We start from the raw sequence: 20,959 nt of genomic DNA on the forward strand, positions 1-20,959 counted from the left end.
TGCACGCGTGTGATATACACGCACAGGTGCACACGTGGGATACACAGGTGTGTAACACAGAAATACACACACACTGGTACGTGTGCAAACACGTTAAACTGGCGAGATCTGAATGAGGTCCATGGATTGCAGGAATGTCCGTGTGCCTGCCGTGACCAGTGAGCAGGATGCTGCCATGAGGAGAACAAGGTGAAGGAACACGGCCTTTCTTCACTGTGTTCTGTTGTTAAGTCTAAATAGGAGAGTACACAGTTTGCTCATCATTATTCCCTGTGTACCATTTTTGTGACTTCCGATGAATCTGAAGCCATTTCAAAATTAAAAGTTCCGTTTACAAACAAGGTGAGAAGGAAGACAAGCTACACTCGATGGTGACATCAAACTCTGGTCAGAGGGGACAGTGTGAAGAGCGTGGTAAAGACACACTGTGGCGGGCTGCTTGCGGGCGCATTCTCATCACAGCGCCACGGGCTGTCCCCCTGCAGAGCAAAAGGGACAGGGAAATCACCACAACAAACGGCAGGAACGCCTCCTGTCACAGTGCACACGGCCCCGGCCACCCTCCTCCTGCAGACAGGTTTCCAAGCGGTCTGAGCAGGAGCGGCTGGCCGTGCGTTCCTGGTGCCAGCACTCATCATCGCTGGCACCTTCGGGCAGACACGAATCCTGCAGGAGTTGCTGTGTCTGCTAATTTCTGCAGCACGCATAGGCCCCTTGGCCAGAATTAAGTGTGAGGCACGTGACAATGTCTCTCTTTGGCTCAGCTCCTCAACCCTTCCCTCCCACTGCTTCTTTCTCCAAGTCTGTGGATTGATCCCAGAAACCCCACGTGCTCTGCCTTCTCCTCAGAGCTGCGCTGAGCCCAAGGGTCTACAAGGAAGCAGAGAGCAAGCAGCTAGACAGGTGCGCGGGGGTGGGTGCGCCAGGAGGGGCAGGGGGAGGGCTCACCGGCCACCTATATCGGGGATTCTGCTGCATCAAGCACTGTCTGGTATTCACAGAGGAGGAAACAGTCTTGCTGGGTTAGGCGTTCTGAGCCTGGCCTGCCAGACTCTATGCTGGGTCACACACCCTGGCCACGCCGTGGCAACTCACAGGACCACTGATGAAAATGCTCGTTTGACGTCGGGGCACCGTGCTGTGGGTCAGGGTTCCCCATCATGGGCTCCAGATGTCAGCGTGGGGTAAGGAGCTCAGCTGGAACCACACAAGCAGGGCTGCCCTCCCAAAGGGTGTTGTCCCAGAAGCTTGGCATGGGCAGTGCCCCCATCACAGGGAAGGGAGGGTGGGAACTGGGGTCCCACAGTCTCCTCTACCAGGGGGAAGCCCCTTCTGCTGGACTGGGGGTCAGTCCCAGGTGACACATGGCCCAGGAGAGCCAGGGGAGCCCTGGGGACGCTTCAGAAGATGGGAAACTCAGTGACTGGTCACTTCTCTTCACTCCAAACCCTTGTCTGTTACGTGCAGGAGCTGAAAATGCATGCAGGCCCCTCTGGCAACCGGACCTACAGCGTGAGGCTCCATGCATGGTTCCCATCCCAAGCTTTACTTCTGCCTGCCGGTATTTTTTTCTTTACTTCAATTATGTGTAATTATTGTCCTTTCAAATTTTATACTTTTAAAGCTGTTTCAATCACACATGACAAACTGTGACAATAACCAAAAGAATAAACAAGGCTAACATGCCTATATTCACTATAAGAGGACGTAACTTGCTACCACCATTCCCTGTTAAGACCAAAGTCCCCTCTCCTCCCACGCGCCCCACCGAGGCCTCACCTGCACTTCTGAGTCAGCGTCCACGTGCTGCAGCTGGAACCAAGTGTCCCTGTTATGATACTTCGGCAAGTCTTCCTTCTGAATGGCCACCTTCCCTACAACACAGACAGAGGAAAAGCGTCACAAGAGGGAAGAAATCCCCCAAAACAATAAGGGGAACTCTCTCCACGATCAGTGCCAATTTTCTCCAACAGTAGACTCCAGAACAGATAACTGGGTAAACAGCTAACACCACGCTGTCTTCCCTCCAGTAAGATCAATACGGGCAATGTTGCATCTGGAAGGCCTCTCATGAGACCTGGCTGGGGCTGCCGCCATTCTGCTTTCTCCATACGAGGTTTTAGGAAAAGAAAAGCCTGTCCTTCTGTCGGGTCCTTGGGAGCTCAGCAGAGGACACCCCAAAATAGGCCACTTTGAGCTGGCGGCAAATGAGAACTAGCAGGTGCAGAAAGAGGCCCTCCCAGAGCTACCCACACAAACTTGTGGGGAGTGAGGGCTACCATGGAGCCTCTCCCGGGAGGTGTTCCGGTGGAGTCAAACAGGGGCCCAAGATGGTCCTGCACCAACGAACCTGACTCCTGACTCCACTCAGCCCCACGTGCTTGCCTCCCCACAGACTGCCACCCTGGGAAGCCTAAAGCCTCTCCCCTTGTCGGGTCACTTTTCCAGGTGTGGACCCCTCCTCTGCACAAGTCCAGCCAGCTCTTCGAGGTCCTCGTCTCCTGCCTGACATAAGCTGCAGGCGTTAAGGAACTGTTCCTCTCTTCCAATGTTACAGGCCCTGCCGGAGAACCTCGGTGGGTAGAGAAAAAGGTTTCCTCCCCAACGGCTTTCAACCCCGTTCTGAGAACTCGGCCGGCCGACCCTGCCCTGGACTCCAGACCCTGTGAGACCTACCCACAGGGCAGAGATGGGGTTTGGAAGGCAACACATGTAGAGAAAAGCCATTCCACGGGCAGAGGGCTGGGGCCTGGGGAGTCGGGACGACTGACTCCCACATCACTGCCATCAGCCCCCATCACCCTGCCCGTGGAACCATCATTTACATCACTTCATATTCTCAAAGGGAAGGAACCTCGCACTTCCCAGCCACAAAACAGCCTTGGGAAAGACCCCGGGTCACCCCACCAGGGCTCGTTGGCAAGGCCAGCACTTGTGTCCCCCTGAAGTGGATACAGCACATCAGCACCCCCAGCATCCATGCCCCTGCCCATCTGGACCCCGCTGCTTCAGCTCTCACCTCCAAGAGCCGTCTGGAGCCAGATCCTGTGTAGCCACAGACTGCAGGACACGTTAAAGCTACTGCTCGCAGTTGGCAGGGGGGCAGGAAGGGAGGGGGTGGCGAGCAAGAGAGGCAGGTGCAGAGACACGTAGTGGGCAAAGTCCGCAGACGATACTCCAAAGAAATGCAGAGAGTAGCCCAAATTACAGGGATGTGGGATTTCCTCCAGCATTACCAAGTTACAGGGCAGGATGGCTCCCTCAGGACCCCTGCTCCTTCCCTGCCTCAGTGCCCACCCCCGCCCCTAACACCTGGCCTCCCCACCGCCTCTCACCATCCCCCAGCACACCCCCAGCAGGAGGGAAGACTACCCTTCCTCTCTTGGCAGCTCCTGCAAACTCCATCCCCCGCAGTGGGAATGTGGTTTTTAAGTCTCAAGGGAATAAAGCCACATGAAAAAAAATTATTGGAATTGAATTGGGCAGTATATTTCACTGAAAAAAGATAAATCTTCAGACTGTGATTAGTTCGGCTGGATAAGAGGATTATATCTGAGATTTGAGATGTTAAGTCATTGCAATGTTTTTATGAGCTTTAGCTGAAATAGGGAGGAACTGCCTATTTAATGCTTATATGAATCCCACAACTTATACATCATTACTTACTATACAAATGTGTACTTTTTAGACACATAGTGTCTCTAAACGCTGTTCGGAGAGAATACGTGACCTATGAACTATAATATCTACTTAAATGTGTCCCAATCTACCTGAGAGACATCAAAAGGTCACTAGACCACCTGGGCCCCACGGTCTCATGTGGACAGAGGTGGTGCTGCCGTCACCCGCTAAGAACCCCAAGCCCTCAGGGCCTGTGCAGGAGACAGCATGTGGCAAGGAGCACAACAGAGGACAGGTGACGTGGGGAACCAGGTACAGAGGACTGGGGTGAAACCTGCAAGAAGGCTAGCTAAGGTCAGACCTAATGAGGGACAGACAGATGCCTCCTGAGACAAGCCTGTGGGAGAGATGCTTGTTCCTATGACTCACTCCACTCAACCTGGTGTCCTAGCTAGGGCCTGGAGGCAAGGAAAAGAAACAGAGCACTCACACTGGAAAGGAAGAAATAAGGTCTTATTCACAGAAGCTATAGGAAAACCTACAAGAAAAGCTAGAACAGGAGTGTTCAGCAGGACCACAGAATATAAAGTCCATACATAAAAATCAGTTGTATTTGTGCAAACAATGAGAATAAGGATTGAAATTAAAAAAGAAAAAAAAAAACCAACAGGACCATTCACAAAATGATGCTTTGATGGCTTGTGCCCCTGGTGTGCTGCCTAAGAAATCTTCGTCTACTCCATCAAAAACATAAAATACAGAGGGATAAATTTAAATACACACACACACACACACGCAAGATGCGTATGCTGAAAACATATCACAAACACTGATGAGAGAGATTAAGGAAGACCAAGTACGTGCCCTATTGGAGGGTCTGAAGACTCCATTTTGTTAAGATGTTACCGCTCCCCCAAATTAATCTATACACCTATGCAATCTCAGTGGTTTGGGAAATTGAGATGCTGATTAAAAAATGTAAGTCACAATTCAAAAGGCCTAGAATAGCAAAACAAGTTTGGAAAAGAACAGAGTTGGGACGATCACACCGCTGACTTGAGACCGGCTGAGGCCACAGGCACCAAGACCCTGGGTATTGGAGCAAGGAAAGGGGTACAGATCAATGGAACAGCCTAGAGAAGCCAGAGATAGGCCCATACACATAAACCTGGGTGATTTTCAAGAAGGCACCAAGGTAATTCAATGGAGAAAGGATAGTTTTTCAATAAATGATGCTGGTACAGCTGGACGTTTACAAGGAGAAAAATGAACTTTGTGTGTCAGATGTACAATTTACCTGAAATAGATCTAAATGTAGGAGCTAAAACCATAAACTTTCTAAAAAAAAAAAAAAGAAAGAAAAAAAGAAGGAAATCTCCACACCCTGGAGTAGGCAAAGATTTCTTAGTTATGACACCAAAAATACAAACTGTAAAAGAATTCTGACAAACTGGACTTCATCAAAATTAAAGACTTCTGGGCTTCGAGAGACACTGGTAAGAAAATGAAAAGAACAAAGACAAAGAAAATATTTGTAAAACAAGTATCTCATGGAGAACTTGTATCAAGTATACACAAAAAACTTTTTTTTTTTTTAAAGATGTTATTTATTTATTTGACAGAGAGAGACACAGCAAGAGAGGGAACACAAGCAGGGGAAGTGGGAGAGGGAGAAGCAGGCTCCCCGCTGAGCAGGGAGCCCGATGCGGGGCTCGATCCCAGGACCCTGGGATCATGACCCGAGCCGAAGGCAGACGCTTAACCGACTGAGCCACCCAGGCGCCCCTACACAAAAAACTTTTAAAACTCGATAATAAAACAACCTAATTAAAAGGGCGAAAGATTTGAACAATTTACCAAAGAAGAGATACAGACAATAAACACATGAAAACATGCCCAGCCTCATTCTTCGTCAGAAAATGCAATAAAAACCACAATGAGATACTACTACACACGTATCAGGATGGCATAAATGGGTTAAAAATAAAAACTGACAATTCTGAGCGCTGAGAGTCTGTGTGGCACCTGGGACTCTCACGCGGCTGGGAAAACTCAAGATGGCGCAGTCATACGGGAGAAGGGCTTGGCAGTCTCTAACAGAGGTAAACACACACAATAGGGGAGGGAAAACCTTTTTTTTTTCTCCCACTCTTCTAGGTTCTCTTAGGCTCTGCAACAGAAGAAAGATTAATAAGAGAACAACAAAGGGAAGTTTATTAACACGTCTCAAATATACCCGGGGGGAAACTCAGCAGTGAGCAAGAACTTGCACTTCTATAGCATCTTAACCTAAAACAACAACAAATTTTCAGAGAAGAGACAGACCAAGGAAAGGCCACTGGGCTTCCAGGGCAAAAACTGCAGGAAGGGGCCAGTGGCAGAAAAAGGTGGGTCATGTAGACCCCTCCAGTGTCACCTCCAGCCTAATAGGGCTCTAGAGTTGTCTTGGTGATTAACTTCTGCACAATTCATGTCCTGCTTTTCAGGCAGGCTGGAGATCTTTTCTTGTGTCTGCTTATTCTCAACTGCCTTCAGCTCAAATTAAACCTTATGCCAAAGTGCATATTTTGGAGTGGCAAATTCTGCCATCTTTCAATACACCCCAGCAATATGCCTCTCAGGTCTCTACTAAGAGAAATGAAAACATGTGTCAATGTAAAGATGCAGAGGAGTATTCCTGGCAGCTTTATTCACAATCACTAAAAACTGGAAACAGCCCAAACCTCCACCCAGGGATGAATGGGTCAACAGCAGCACCACCTATCTTTGCTGGACTAGGAATGCAGGGAGGGGCAGCATGCTCAAGGTGGCTCCCACCACAGGAGGCACAAGGTAAAAGGAACTTTTGGTGCAAGAGGAAGAATGCTCCCTTCCAACCAATAGGTGTTGCCGAAGAAGGGCCTCCCCGGCCTGAGGCTGGTATCTGTCATCCTGTTGTCCTGAGCCATGCAGAGCTACCCTCTTCAGGTGGAAGAAAACCCAGTCACATGGTTCCATTCCAAAAAATGAGAAATATATGCCCAGGGCTAGGACAGATATAAATGGGGACAGGGAGTCCTGAATGAGTGCAGCTTTATGGGCTCACACCAAGCAGATTTTGGGTAGTGGGACATATTTGGGGCTGGAAGTGGTTGGATGACAGTGGTGGAAGATGGTGGGTGGTAGAACAGAAATGGTGGATGAAGGGACAGGCTGAGGGCTGGAGAATGGTAAATGTTACATAATAGGTGGGGGATGTGGAGAACATATGAAGGATGATGGATGGTAGGTAATGGTGGAGAGTAGGTGGTGATGGTGGAGGAGGGTGGATGGTGGTGGTCTGATGGTGGAGGAGGGTAGATGTGGTGGTCTAATGGTAGAGGAGGGTGGATGGTGGTGGTCTGATGGTGGAGGAGGGTGGATGGCTGGTGGTGCATGATGGGTGGATGGTGGACAGTGGGTAGTGATGGTGGTGGAGGGTAGATGGTAGCCTGGTGGTGGAGGAGGGGGTATGGTGGTGGTCTGATGGTGGAGGAGGGTGAATGGTGAGTGGTGATGGTGGAGGAGGGTGGATGGTGGTGGTCTGATGGTGGAGGAGAGTAGATGTGGTAGTCTGATGGTGGAGGAGGGTGGATGGTGAGTGGTGATAGAGGAGAGTGAATGACTGGTGGTGCATGATGGGTGGAGGGTGGATGGTGGGGGTCTGATGATGGAGGAGGGTGGATGGTGGTAGTCTGATGATGGAAGAGGGTGGATGGTGGTAGTCTGATGGTGGTGGAGGGTGGATGGTGAGTGGTGATGGTATGAGGGTGGATGGTAGTGATCTGATGATGGAGGAGGGTGGATGGTGGTAATCCGATGGTGGAGGAGGGTGAATGGTGGTGGTCTGATGGTGGAGGAGGGTTAATGGTGGTGGTCTGATGGTGGAGGAGCATGGATGGCTGGTTGTGCATGACGGGTGGACGGTGGTACATGGTGATGATGGGTTTCTGCTCATGACAGGAGATGGTATCTCATCCTGGCATGAGGAACTCATTCTTCACCACCTCATCTCCAGCTCCCCCCACCTCACCCTCCACCAGGACCACACTCACCATTTTCCAGCCCTGTGTATGTCCCAGCACCCATCATCCACCTGGTGGTGCAAACCCATAACCAGGAGTCATCCTGGACTTCTCCCTCCCCAACAGCCTCCACATTCAACCAACAACTGCCTCTAAGTGAAGTCTGCAACGCATGGTCTAAAGTGAGGTGAAGACTTGAGACCCTAGCTGCAGGTGTGAATGCCGGGCTAACACCTAACAGCCATCTGGCTTGTCTGTACCAGTTCCCTCAGTTGAAGATGCACCTGCAGCACAGGACTGTGAAGGTTAAAGGAGTCATATTTGTACAGCACCCAGAACAAGCCCCTGCACCTGTTAAATGCTTTCAGTACATGTTTCCTTCTAACTCTAAGAATCACCTGAGGAACTCCACAAAACTATGGAGTTCCAGGTTCAGCCCCTGAGGATGTGGGTCCACCAGCATGGATGGGGGCTAGGTACCTGGGGTGTAACACACTCCTCGGCAGCAGAGGAGAGAGGCCGAGCAGGAGCTCATCGCTGCAGCACCAGTCCCATGTCAGAAAACGGAGGCATGTTTAAAAGCCTTCTGTGTTGGGAGCGTGTTATAGGAGCCCCATGCAGGTGGCGGTCTGTGTGGGTGCACAGTGGGGCCCACACTCAAGGACCCTCTTGATTCAAGCAGGCTCTGCTGTTCCACACCTCTCCTCCCTCTCCAGGAGCGCTCCACTGAAATGCTAGGGCGTCTGAAAGTACCCCAATACCTCTGAGAGACCCCAATGCCTCTGAGAGCACCCCAATACCATCCCAATCCCCATGGAGAGCTGTCAAACTCAGTTCAGGTGCAGTCTGGGGATTTGGGGACACACTTGGTGGTCACTGTACCCTCACTTTGAAGGACAGCTCTGAAGCCTTTCTCCTACATGAGCTCATGGTGTGAAGCTCCTCTACACGCTGACGGGGTTAGGGGGGCACTCAGGCAGCTCATCCTTGCCACAGGGGACTCGAGAGGCCCATCCAGGGCACGGGGATGCCACCACCAGGCCAGCCAGGTACCCACTGCCACCTCCCAGAGCTGCTCAGCACAGCCAAAAAAGCCAGGCCAAGGATGCTGACGGGCACTGCCCGGAGGAGACGACACACCCCCGACAGAATGAGGCCCCGCCCAAAAGAGGCAGAGAAAATGCAGAAAACACCCATTTCAGTACCTACCTATGATGGAGTCCCTCCGGAAAACATCTCTATCGAAAATGTAAAAGGACAGGTGCCGAAAGCTCCGAGGGATCTCACAGTAGAAGTCTTCTCCGTAGAAGGGGCTGAGAAGCAAGCAGAAGGGCTCTGTTAGGTGAGCTGGGCAGCGCGGGCACACACACGGAATCGGGCTCTTACGTGTCTCACCAACACGTCACATTGTGTTTCACGTGTGAGATGTGGAACTGTGGTTTGCTCGTTGGGCTACAAGCATGGTCCCCGCCATCGGCCCCAAGGCCCGTCACCCCGAGTGAGCGGCCCGCAGTGAGAATGACGTCTGCTGTGTGTATCCGGGCTGGACCCAAGCTCCAGGACCGCTGGGACACTTGGCATGTGCGGGGCAGTGGTTGGCAAGCCCCACTTCATGCCTGTCAGTCAAACCCAGCGTGCCGGCTCCAGACCATGCTCTCTTTCCCCAGAAGTCGGGGGTGAAATCGCACCTGTCACTGGGGAGAGGACCCCTGCCCACTGACTGACCCTCCACACGGACTCCGCACGTGAGTCCCTGCACACAGAGACCCAGTGTGAACTGCAAACCCAGTCGAGGTCATGAAACAGCCCCCCAACTGCTCAGCTGGCCCGGGCTGAGTCCGCACACATGGTCTGCAGCTAGCGGACCCTCGCTGGAAACGGCAGGGCACCCGACAGGCTTCACTGGGTACAAGATGGTCAGCAGCTCACTGTGGCACACACACCTACGGCCGAGGTCCAGGGTAGGAAATGCGATCAGTCAGGAAAGCGAACGGGGTGTGTTGTGTCGGTCAGAAGAGGAGGAACGTGCACTCCTGCTCAAGCTAGAATAACGGTGCAGAGGGCGGACAGTGTGGTACACCCAGCGGAACCTCACTGCGAGGGACCCGGATGCGTCCCCAGAACAGAGGGAGGAGGGCGGGGCGGCTCCCAGCTCCAGCCTACATTTTATCCGTTCTGAGATGACTCTCCCCACCATGTCTGAGCATCTCTGAAATCAGAATGCACGCCGCAGTGTCAGGACAGTTCGTACTTTTAATTAGCACTGTTCTTTCTCAGTGGCCAGAAGATGACGGTGCCTCTCCGTCTGACCAATGCCACAGCTCCCTAGAATAGTGTTTTTGGTGGCATGATGTGGGGTCACCCCATGTGTCTGCTTCCCACCACTGCCCCATCAGCAAACAGTCAACTCTCCTTTGACACAGGCACGTGATGTGTCAGTCAAAATAGCCCAGCTGCTGAAGCACACACATTTCATCTCTGTAGCTCGGGATCAGCTCAGCACGGCCCAGTGAGCCCTGGGAAGATGGAGCAAATGCACCCCTCCCGGGGCAAGAAGGAGACGCCCCCCATGAGGAAACCAGATGCAGGACAGGCGCTGGGCTCCATGCCAGCACACCAGGCTGGAGACGCACCAGCCCCTGGGAGCAAGGGTGTGGGCAGGCGTCTGCCCGTTCTACACACTGCCTGAGTCCCACCCCAGGCTTGTGAGGCCAGGCTGGGAGACGGAGCCAGGTTCGGGGCTGGGCGCAGCCCAGACCAGGCAGTGGCTGAGGAGGATGGTCAGGCCTCTGAAACATGGGAAAGGCCTCCCCCTCAAGCAGCAACGTATCCACGGTACGTAGCCAGTGCAGTCGACCTGCAGACAGGCGGGAGCACAAAGGTGCTGGGATCATCCTGTCTCCTCCGCCAGCAGCTGAGAGCCATCCCCGGCGGGTGGGGACAGGGAAGACGTGAACCGCTTTGTTCACGTTGCCACAGCTCCCTAGAATAGGAGCCATGTTGGTGGGACCTGCCTGAGCCCTTCTTCGCAGACACGGCCTGCATCGGCCTGGAGTGTGCAGAGTGGATCTGCCGGAAGATGAGGACCCGAGGTGGAAGCTGACGGTCCCAGCAGGGCCAAAGGTGTTGGGGCGCCAGAGGGAATAATCCAGAAGCATCTGAGGCAGGCAGAGGCCTGGGGTCTTGAAGGACCAGGCCACAGGGAGACAACCACCAAGAAAGCAAGAGCCAAGGGGAGGGCATTCTAGCAGAGATCTGCCTCAGAGCAAAGCAGAGTGTGTTCAACTCGGGAGCTGCCCTTCCAGATACCGGAGAGGCTGAGCATGCTGTACTCACTCACTGAACAAGACTAGAGCAGGGGGGACCCTGTTGTTCTGAGGGTCAGAGGGTGGAGAGGGCGCCATGCCACCAAGCTGTCACACACACATCAGAACTGCCTCCCAGGCCTCCCCTGCACATTTCTATTTGCCCAGTGGCAGGTATCTCTAGGGAAAGCCACACGTGAATCTGGACTGTGCTCTCTTGCCTCACCAACAGTCCCACCCACCGCCCGGGACCCCCGTCCTGGTATGTGGGACTCTGGTCGTCTACTCTCCACATGGGTCCAAACCCTAATTCCCTCGGGCTGCAAATCAGAACTACCCGGACAGGTTTTTAGAAAACACGGCTGCCCGGGCCCCACCCCAGAGAACCCTCTCTGGGGTGATGGGCCACGAAGCAGAACCCTTTAATTCCACAGCCACACAACTAACACAAGCCTCGAGGTCATCACAGTCTCCAGATTAATCGCCTGTTACACACGGGCAGTGCACGGATTCCCGTCCCATACCCTCGGTCATGCCACCGGGGGCAAGCCTTCCCCTCAGAGGCCACAGGAACACGAAGGTGGCGCCTGCGCCCAGAGCAGAGAGAGAGGCAGACTGAGGGAGCCACGTTCCACGTGACTCGCAGCACCAGGACACCCAGCCTTGGCGGCAAGCTTGTGCCCCGAGGGGCTGGCGGAGTCCCGGACGGAGCACGGGCCTGACTTCGGGGGCTGCCGTGGGCAGCACCAGCCCTGCACTGCCTAGAGCTCGTCCTTCCCAGACTCAGCAAGGTACCCCACAAAGACACTGCCTCCCACAGTACGCTGATTCACAGACTCACGCGTATGTTCTTAGAATTTCCCTGTGCTTCTTTACTCCTTTATGATCTCAATTGTTTGCTTTAAAAAAGGAACATGCACAGACGAGAATGTTTCCTATAACTTTTAACTAGAAATAATGATAACAAGTGTGAGATGTGGAGAAGTCGGAGCCCGCTGGGGCAGCCGCTTTGGAAACAGTGGCCGTTCCTCGAAATGGCCCAACAAACCCCACTCCCAGACATCCAGCCCAGAGCAGTGGGGACACACGTCCACACAAACACTTGTGCATGCGAGTTTATGGCCGTGCTCACAACTGCCAAAACCCGGAAACAACCCAAATGTCCATCGGCAGAGGAACGGATGAACAAAAGTGTGGTCTGTCCAGACAGGGGAACGTCAGCAGCCACGGAAAGCAGTGAAGCTCGGACACCTGCTACCCACAGATGAACCCTGAAATCATGATGCTCAGGGAGAGAAGCCACAAAAGGCCGAACACTGTGTGAGTCCATGTTCACAAAATGCGCCTAAGAGACAAACCTATAGAGACAGAAGGTGGGCCAGTGCCGCAAGAAATAGGGGTGGTAAAAGGACATGAAAATATTCCAAAATTGATGGCTACAGCTCCAAATACACTGAAAGCCACAGAATTATACATGTTAAATAAGTTAAGTATGTGGTATGTGAACTATATCTCAATAAAGCTATTTTTTAAAAACCAAAATTTTTAAAATACATAAAAATGTCAGAAAGTGAAAACCAGAATTAACATTATAGGGTATATCCTCCCAGATTTTTTCTCCGAAGATCGATGAATATGGAACAGGAATAGATATGGATGGAGACCCATATTTTCACAATAAAAGTAGGATTACACTATATATCCCAATATACAGTTCACTTTTTCCTTTAATATCATGCCACGGACCACTTTCCAAATACGTACATAAAATGTTTGCCGCCAAACAGCCCTGAGGTCTGAGTGAGCATACCTGCTGGACTCACCCGTCCCAACCCTGACGGGCGCCCGCGACAAAGCAGCCTGCTACATGGCCACCCACCTGTCCCTGAGCAGCTCCCGCAGGCACGTGCTTGGCGGAAGGGTGCTCACTGGTGGGAGGCTCTGGTGCAACCCCGCGTGACCCTCCAGAGAGTGAGGACAGACTCAGCCCACACGTCCAACACAGTCTTACCAGCATTTACAAACTTGGCTCATCTGATGGCAAAACGAACCTCCTGCTTTCGCTGGCAACGCTGAAATCATCAGTGCAGCTCAGTGTCAACCAAGCGTGTGTGAGCACTTTTGTTGAAATGCCTCTGGCCCGTGTTGTATTCATGCCCACCTTCTCGTGTTCAGGACAGTAATCCACTGAGAGCTTTCAGGTTTGTGTTACAGATTCGAAGGTAAATAACTGATACACAGCATATGAGAAACACCTTTTCAACTGGAAACACCACCAAGTTGTTAATACTCTCTGTCATCAATGCACAAGGTCCTGCCTTCTGCAAAATGTGCCCTAGCCAAGCAGCAGGGCTCCTGCACTCAGGAGCTGAGGCTGCCCGGGCAACGTGACATCTGTCCGGGCAGGAGGGTGGACATGAGGTGTAAGTGGAGAGGGTACCCCTCCCCTGAGTGTCCCCCACCCCAGGACACACCGACACAGTCATTCGGACAACCCCAGCCCGTCCTGGCTCAACAGGAGTCTGTAACTGGTGTCTTTGCAGGCTGCGGAGTCCGAAGCATGTTCCCGAAGAGAAGGGAAACCGAAGTGTTCTCCCTCCCCGCCCTTCCCCATGTGCCGGGCAAGACAATGTCTTCTTTCTGGTGAACTCAAAGGGGGCCCCAGCCCCCAGCCTCCCCTTCCTTCCCATTAGCAGCATAACCTGGGGTATCTCTCCATACAGACCCGGCTTTGTCCCCAGCCAAGGTCAGCCGCAGTCAGATGCATGACTCATGCCCCACAGTCCGCCCCACTTGCAGCCTTAGGGCTCCAGAACCCTCTTTCCAAATAAAGAAAAAAGCAGCGCAAAGGACTTGGCTTGCCTTAAATACTGCTATCTGACAGAAGGAAATTAATGCATGCAGCGGCATCCACCCCTGAGGCTGGCCAGAGTGACAGGCTCTTTCCCTCAGTAATTACTGGGAGAAGCTCAAATGGAGTTTCACAAAATCAAACACCCTCTTGCTGAAAACGGAGTGGATCTGTAAGTAGCTCCGACAAGGGGAAACCGCCCGCCTTCCTCCCACTCCTCCCAGAGCCCAGATGTGCAGCCCAGAGGCTCAGACAGGGCCTCATCTGGGACGGGCGGACAAACCGCGGACTTCTCCATGAGTCATTTCCCAGCATCTGCGCGAGGCTGGCAGCTAGCCCCACGGCCACGATGTTTGCTCGCGAGAAAACAGCTGTGCACCTGGTTTTCTCTGGTTTCAGGCTATGTCGCAAACGCCCGAGTCCATTTCCCAACATCTGGGCGGAGGAGCGAGGAGCGGGGCTGCCTGAGCTGCTCCAGATTTGGCATAGATGGAAAGGCTGCACGCCCAAGAATGAGGAACCCCACTCTGAGTGTCTTTGTGAGAGGACCATTCTTACAACAGTCGACGTGCCACAGAGAAGGCCACACTGGGGCAGAGCGTCCAGGCTCCCAGAGGGAACTCTGCCCACCCCACAACCCAACATGGACTGGAAGCCAGGCAGGCAGGGTGGGTTCTCCAAAAAGGGCACCAGCCTATCTCCAAACAGCTCAGAGTTCAGCTAATAAAATGTGCCTGTTATGTCATTAACTAAAAGCTGGATTAAAATTCCATTAAACCAAATACTGTTCAAGGGTCCACAGGAGAAGAATGAGAAACACCAAGGAAGTCGAGTGCTGGTACTGCCCACAGGCACCGCGGAGCTGGAAGCGTCTGCGTCTCCATCTGCAGCAGGCACGGGTCCCAGGAAGGCCTGTGATACACGGTTCCAGAAAGGAGCCTCAGAGGCAGGAGGAAAACCTTTTGGTTTCTTCTCACTTCCTTCAGACCTCCTTTAAATCCCCGCGTGGCCTGATTCCCCAGCACCCATGAGCCTTCGCCGTAGAGCCTCTTCCCTTCCAACAAGATGCTGCATCTTCTTGGGAGGAAGGATGCTCAGCCCCTGTGCTGAACCCCAACCCCGACTCATGTCACTCCAGGGAGGGGCAGCTCCTGGACAGAAAGTCGCTCCGATCCCACAAAGGACGCGTGTCGTGTCATGTGGCATTCTGCACACTTGCAGCAGGGACAGGAGGGATGTAGGTAAGCCTCTGCCAGGAAGGAGAGAGTCTGAGGTATTTGAGAACAAATACATCACAGTATTTGTTCCAATGCTGGACAGAAGGGTCACTGGGCCAATCACTGCTTGCACTCGAGGGGCTCCGTGCTGGGATGCGGGCAGTGAAGCACCCAAGGGTCCATGGTGGCTGCTGATCACAGAGACACGGAGGACATTTAAGGGTGGTAGCCTGGCAGGCAGGGCCAAAGGAGCCTGAGGTCAGCATCGGGCAGGCACAGGACCAGGCAGGAAAGGCATTCAGAGCTGCTCACACTCTTTCCCCCAAGCACTAGGACCCAAACTGGGGATTCCTCCTGAGTACTACAGGACCATGGAGAGACGGGTCCCCACCTGGAGCACCCCAGAACGGTGGGGGGATGGATCCCTGTCTGGAGCACCCCAGAACGGTGCGGAAATGGATCCCCGCCTGGGGCACCCCAGAACGGTGGGGAGATGGATCCCCGCCTGGGGCACCCCAGAACAGTGGGGGGATGGATCCCCACCTGGAGCACCCCAAGACTGTAGGGCATAAATTCACCTACTCCAGCTGGCAAGGACTGTCTGGGCGTAAAGCCTGCATTTATGTCCAAAAGACTTTTTTTTAAACTTAAACTGGAGAAATTCGAGATAAAAGTAAATGTCAGGAGAAACTGTTCTGTGTACAGCCTCATAAATCAAAATCGGTGTTTGCTCATCAACAATGTGGTTTTTATTAAAAACCTCCAAGCAAATGGAGTCTGTCTTCCCAAACCACAGACCCCCAGACAGCTTCTCCCCCTCAAAACTGTGGAGCTACGGGGTCCTCCTTGCTGGAGTTACGCCCGGAACACCACAGAGCTGGTACGTTCTTCAGTGTGAGCAGAAAGAAAGGTGCTGTCACGTCAGGGACTCACAGTCTCCTTTAATTCCAGGTTTAAGTGTGCACCCATCCTGCCCGAGAACAACTCTTCCTTTGGGAACGTTCTCAGCAGGAACGCCAGGACGTGAGGGCCGTAACTGCACCGTGTCAGTAAACACGGTGAGGAGCTAGCTCGTCCTCACTCTGCTCCAGAAAGCGGTTATTCTACTGTCTAACTTCTAATCTTATGTAAAAAAGCAGAAACAAAAACATCCCCCATAATCCCACTAACCCCACAAAATTACCACACTGACACTTATGTCCACATATTCCAGACCATTCTGGAACAATCCCAACTTTTGGAACAAAAGAGAGCCTTACTGTGAACACAGCTTTGTGACCTGCCGTGAACACTCCAGACATAAAGGCCCTTTGAGCCGCCTGAGCACCGTTCCCACCGGCTCGCGAGCAGCCGCGAGGAGCCGCCAGAGCTCCGCGTCTGCGGGCAGACGAGAGGGGCCCACAGGCCAGCACCAGGTGGCCGCCCCCCCTCCACGAAACCAGGTGAGAGCAGGCAGACCGCGGGCGGGGGTCCCGGAGCAGCTGTGGGGAGAGGCTCAGCACGGCCCCCTCTCAGAGTGGCCACTGGGGAAGGTGAGGGTCAGATCAGGAAGTTTGGGGCAGCTCCTCTGCTGGCCAGGAGCTGTTCGTACATCTTGGGGGGATTTTGTGGGAAAAGGTAGGCAATGTCTTCCTCGCAATAATCACATACGTTGACAAAAGGAAACGAAAACACTAGTACTTTGTGGAATCATCTTGCAAATGAGCGGGCTAACCCAGCACTTAAGAGGTCTTGGTTTTAACTTCTTGTGTGCATGTAACATGGATATGCTCCTTTTACCGGACAAAATGGTGATTTCTCCATGATGGAACCTTCCCCATCCCTGTTTTGGAAGCAGGAGGTAGACTCTCCTAGGTGGGGTCCTGGGATGCTCTCCACAGATGCGCTGTGCCGTCCAGGATAGGTAGCTGCCCGTGAGCCCAGCCTTGCCAGCCCATCATCCTAGAGCCTTGAGCTTAAGCAAACAGACAATGAGCTGCCAATTAAGTGGTAACACGATCATAGCCATAAAAGTTACATGTGAGCAAAGCTCACTCGCAACGTCAGGAAAGTATTTTTCCTCGTAAGACAGAAACTGTGCCCAAAATCACTTTTCTGGAGAAGGGAGAAGGCCAGGAGGAAAGGGCCTGTGCTCCCTGGTGTCTGACCCAACGAGCTCTCCCAAGCAGGTCTGCAGCAGAGCCTCCCCCGACCCCCGCTCTCCCACATCAAAAGGAAAGAAAAGAACAAACCAGGGCCTTTCCCTAGTGAGGGGCAGACACGAGTGAGTGCTGGGGACACCTGCGAGCAAGGTCGCCGGCTCAGGGACCCCAGAGACAACCCTCCACTGGTGAGAAGAAGGGGGGAGACACGCGTCCCCTTCTCTCTGACACAGTCCGTCTGCGCTTCCGGCTGAGTCCGAAGACGGTACTGGGCAGCAGCTGAGCTCGGGACTGTCCCTGCCCCAGAGGCCCAGCCAGGCCGCCAAGTCCTCTGGCTCTCTTGAGTTCAGAGACCAGATGGAGGCTCTTTATTTCCCACAGTGACTTTGCCAAATGGAGCGTCCGATCTGAGAGGAAACACTGAGGCCAGTGGAAGCATGCTGGGGAGACGGGGGCGAGCAGGGGACTTCCTCGGGGGCGACGACTGGCCCCTGCCCACACAGGTGGCCATCGGCACGGTCAGGTTGCCTCCCAGTGTGCCCACCTCCTTCTCACTGGCAGCTGCCATTGGAGGCTGGGCCTTCCTCCTCTGGCCCTGAGGCTGGCAGAAGCCTCCAGGTGGGTCTTCTGCTTCTGGGCCCTAGCCAAGGCCACTCGAGCTGGAATCTTAAAATATCACCCTCTGCCAGCTATCCTCGTGTACAAGCTCCCACCCTTCTTCCCTCTCACCTCACGAGTCCTCATGAGACATGTTTGGACACCATTCTCTTCTGTCCCTAAACCTCTCTCATCCTGCCCATTTCTTAGTGTATCTGGGGTGTATTTGGAGCTTGCCTTCCCATTTACCACTGCTCCCTTCAGCTATACCCAATCAGCTATTTATTCATCCAGTGATGTTTTCATTTAAGTTCTTGTGTTCCCCATCCTGGAAATTCTATTTGGTTCTTTTCCAAACTGGGTTCATCGTTCTTTATCATTTCTCATCCCATTCATGTTTTTAATCTTGTCCCTTATTACTTCAAACTCATTAAACTTTGTTGGCTGACATTCTGCAAACTCTTCAGGTCTGATTCTGCAGTCTGTTGTTTTTCTTGGCAAATGCACACGACACTTTATCTCCTTGTGTTCTTTGTGTATTTTCTCCTCAGAGATCACAGAGGAAGATTCTTTGAGGCCTGGACTGAAGGATACACTTGGATTTGCTTTGACTGGCATTTCGTCACCTCAGTGGACATTATAAACTACTATCCAGGACTACGGTAATAAACGTGCATGGACTGAGGTTTCTGGATTCAGGCCTGCAAACTCAGAAGAGAGCTAATTTTTGGTTTCAAATTTTTGGTACCAAGTGGAGGCAGCAATTTTCTTTGCTAACTTATGGGGTGTGTTTATTTGTCTTTTTGCCCTTACACTATGGAGTAGAACTTTGGGGCTACCAGCTCACAAGGTCCACCAGTATGAATACAGGTTTTGCCTCAATACTAAATGGCCAAATGCACCCATAATTTTTAAGCTCCTGGAATTATTTTGTGTTCGTGTGTCTCTTTGTTGTCAGGTTTAACTTTCTGTTTACAGCACCCTCTCCTTGTCTGGTATATTAGAGAAGCACTCAATAAATATTCATTGAAGGGTGCCTGGGTGGCTCAGTTGGTTAAGCATCTGACTCTTGGTTTCAGCTCAGGTCATGATTTTGGGGTCCTGGGATCGCATCGGGCTCCACGCTCAGCAGGGAATCTGCTCCAGATTCTCTCCTTCTGCCCCTCCCTCACTCAAGTGCACGTGCGCTCGCTCTCTCTCTCTCTCAAATGAATAAATAAATCTTTAAAAAATAAATATTCATTGAGCAAATAAATAAATTATTAAACAAAAATAGCCAAGCTCATTAAAACTGTCTGTAAGGAGAGCAATATGAATTCTCCAAGTCTGGACCATTACCTCTGTGCACTGACTAGAGTTAACTGGCTCCTTGTGACAGCATTTTGGGGGCTCCCACCTGATTCTGGCTTTTTCTCAGATGGCTGATTTTCTGACAGGACAGTATTACTACATCATTATCTTTTATTTAGCTCTGAGCCTCCCTTTCCTGCTCCAGAAGCACATTTTCTAGTACCACCAATGCCAGGAACCATGATTTCCATTTCTAAACTTGTCTAAAATGTTTTGAAGACTGTGACCCCCATTCTCAACCTTGCCTAAAACAGAGGTTCCCAAATAGACTCTCTTCCCAGAGGTCTTGGCTCAGCAGATCTGGGGAGGGCTCAGCTTCCCCGAGACCACAGTTACTTTCCAGGTTTATGACCTCCAGGCCTCAACATCAACTGTGCAAACACAGAGAGGGTTTATCTGGTGTCAGGATAATGGAAGTAACCCAGAACGCTACAGTAACATCATCCCTGGCATCACCTTCATCACCAGCCCCAAAGCCAGACTTGACTCCGGACAAATGTCTCAGGCTTTTCGTTTTTCTTCAACAAATTGTATCAGAGACTCTCGAGCATGCCCAGCACACACACAACTATGGCCCTTGGCCTCAGGGGCACCCCCCAGCGCTGGGGTCCCCAGTGCAGACAGAGAATGAAAGGTGTCTCCACATGCAGGAGTAGGAAATCCCTAACAGGTCTGTAAAAACAAAGTTCAGCCAGTGGTTAGAACGTACTCTTTGTTCCCTCTGAGAAGGAGCAATATGCAAGGATATAATTCTTCTGCTAAAAATGTTCTCAAACTGAAAATAGCTGTTTGCATGGATCCACACAACCCATAATTCTAACCCTGAAGGTGGAGTCACGGGCTTCGTGGGGATCCTTCTCCACTCCATTAACCACTTGATGATAAACGTACTTGCTCAGGACCCCACTACTGGCTTGTTGGCTTCACGTGGGCCGCCAACCATGATCCCCACCCCCGCTAACACGCCATTTCTGGGTCCTCTCTCCCCACCCCCTATGTAAACTGCTGTCAGGGTGCCCTCACCTCCTGTCCCTGGGGTGTGGTCCGGGGGCAGCATCCCGGGGAGACTGTCAGAAATGCAAATTACGGCCCACCCCACACGTCCTGGGCAGACATCTGTGTCTCGACAAGCCCTCCAGCGGTGAGTGGCCCTTAGCAGCTGACCTTGAGAGGGGCTGATGTGCTCACCACGTAGCAAATTCCTCAATCTGAGGACCTGTTAGGTGCTGCTCCTTCTGACTGGACCTTTTCTAACGCTATCAATGAGCACTTTCCAGGCCCCCTTTCCTCAGTATTACCTCCATGCCCATCTCAGATATGACTCTCTAGGAAAATTTAAAGGAAGGTGGTAAAAAAAAATAAGCTTCCCAAATACTCACCTCTCAAAATGTTCGGTACACACCTTCAGCTCATCTCTGACCAGAAGATGCCCACATGCGCCCCAGTAGCAACAGCTCCCCCATGCACCTGCAGGCTGCTCAGCCCCGGGCAGCCCAAGCATTTGGGAAGATCATCATCTGCCAGCAAGATGGCAGTGACAACTGTCCTGGACACGGGAGCCCGTGTGAATGTTCCAGCGCCTGGCTCACGCCGAGCAGCTCGGACAGTGGCAAACGGCACCTGTGTTCAGGGTATTTGCTATACAGAGGAAACGGATCAAGTAAAGCAACAGCCGACATTACCAGAGTGACTTCTCCACAATCTTGGTCCTGAAAACCTCCTCCCGGTCCAAGTTCACAGTGCAGTAGCAATCTCGCATCTTGTTTGGCCCCGGGTAGGTGGGAAGATTTTTGGCTTCACCTAAAAATCAAATGTAAATATACCATCAACTTAG

The 20,959-nt window shown here is 52.3% G+C and overlaps 1 protein-coding gene and 1 long non-coding RNA gene across 2 annotated transcripts; both read right to left on the reverse strand.

Moving 5' to 3' along the window:
* Positions 1–1,716: 1,716 nt before the first annotated feature.
* RASA3 (RAS p21 protein activator 3) lies at positions 1,717–20,959 on the reverse strand. Its single transcript, XM_081815255.1, has 3 exons — positions 20,808–20,959; positions 8,874–8,977; positions 1,717–1,874 (listed from the first exon to the last, which is right to left on the reverse strand). The coding sequence occupies exons 1-3, from the start codon at positions 20,882–20,884 to the stop codon at positions 1,732–1,734; spliced, it is 324 nt and encodes a 107-aa protein (XP_081671381.1). The 5' UTR covers positions 20,885–20,959; the 3' UTR covers positions 1,717–1,731.
* LOC145720720 (uncharacterized) lies at positions 11,436–20,801 on the reverse strand. Its single transcript, XR_014143927.1, has 2 exons — positions 20,505–20,801; positions 11,436–16,991 (listed from the first exon to the last, which is right to left on the reverse strand). It is a non-coding gene; the product is annotated as an uncharacterized LOC145720720 (long non-coding RNA).

The sequence above is a fragment of the Leptonychotes weddellii genome, chromosome 3 (assembly GCF_054177405.1).
Source record: "Leptonychotes weddellii isolate Sample4059 chromosome 3, ASM5417740v2, whole genome shotgun sequence".
Classification (NCBI taxonomy): Eukaryota; Metazoa; Chordata; class Mammalia; order Carnivora; family Phocidae; genus Leptonychotes; species Leptonychotes weddellii.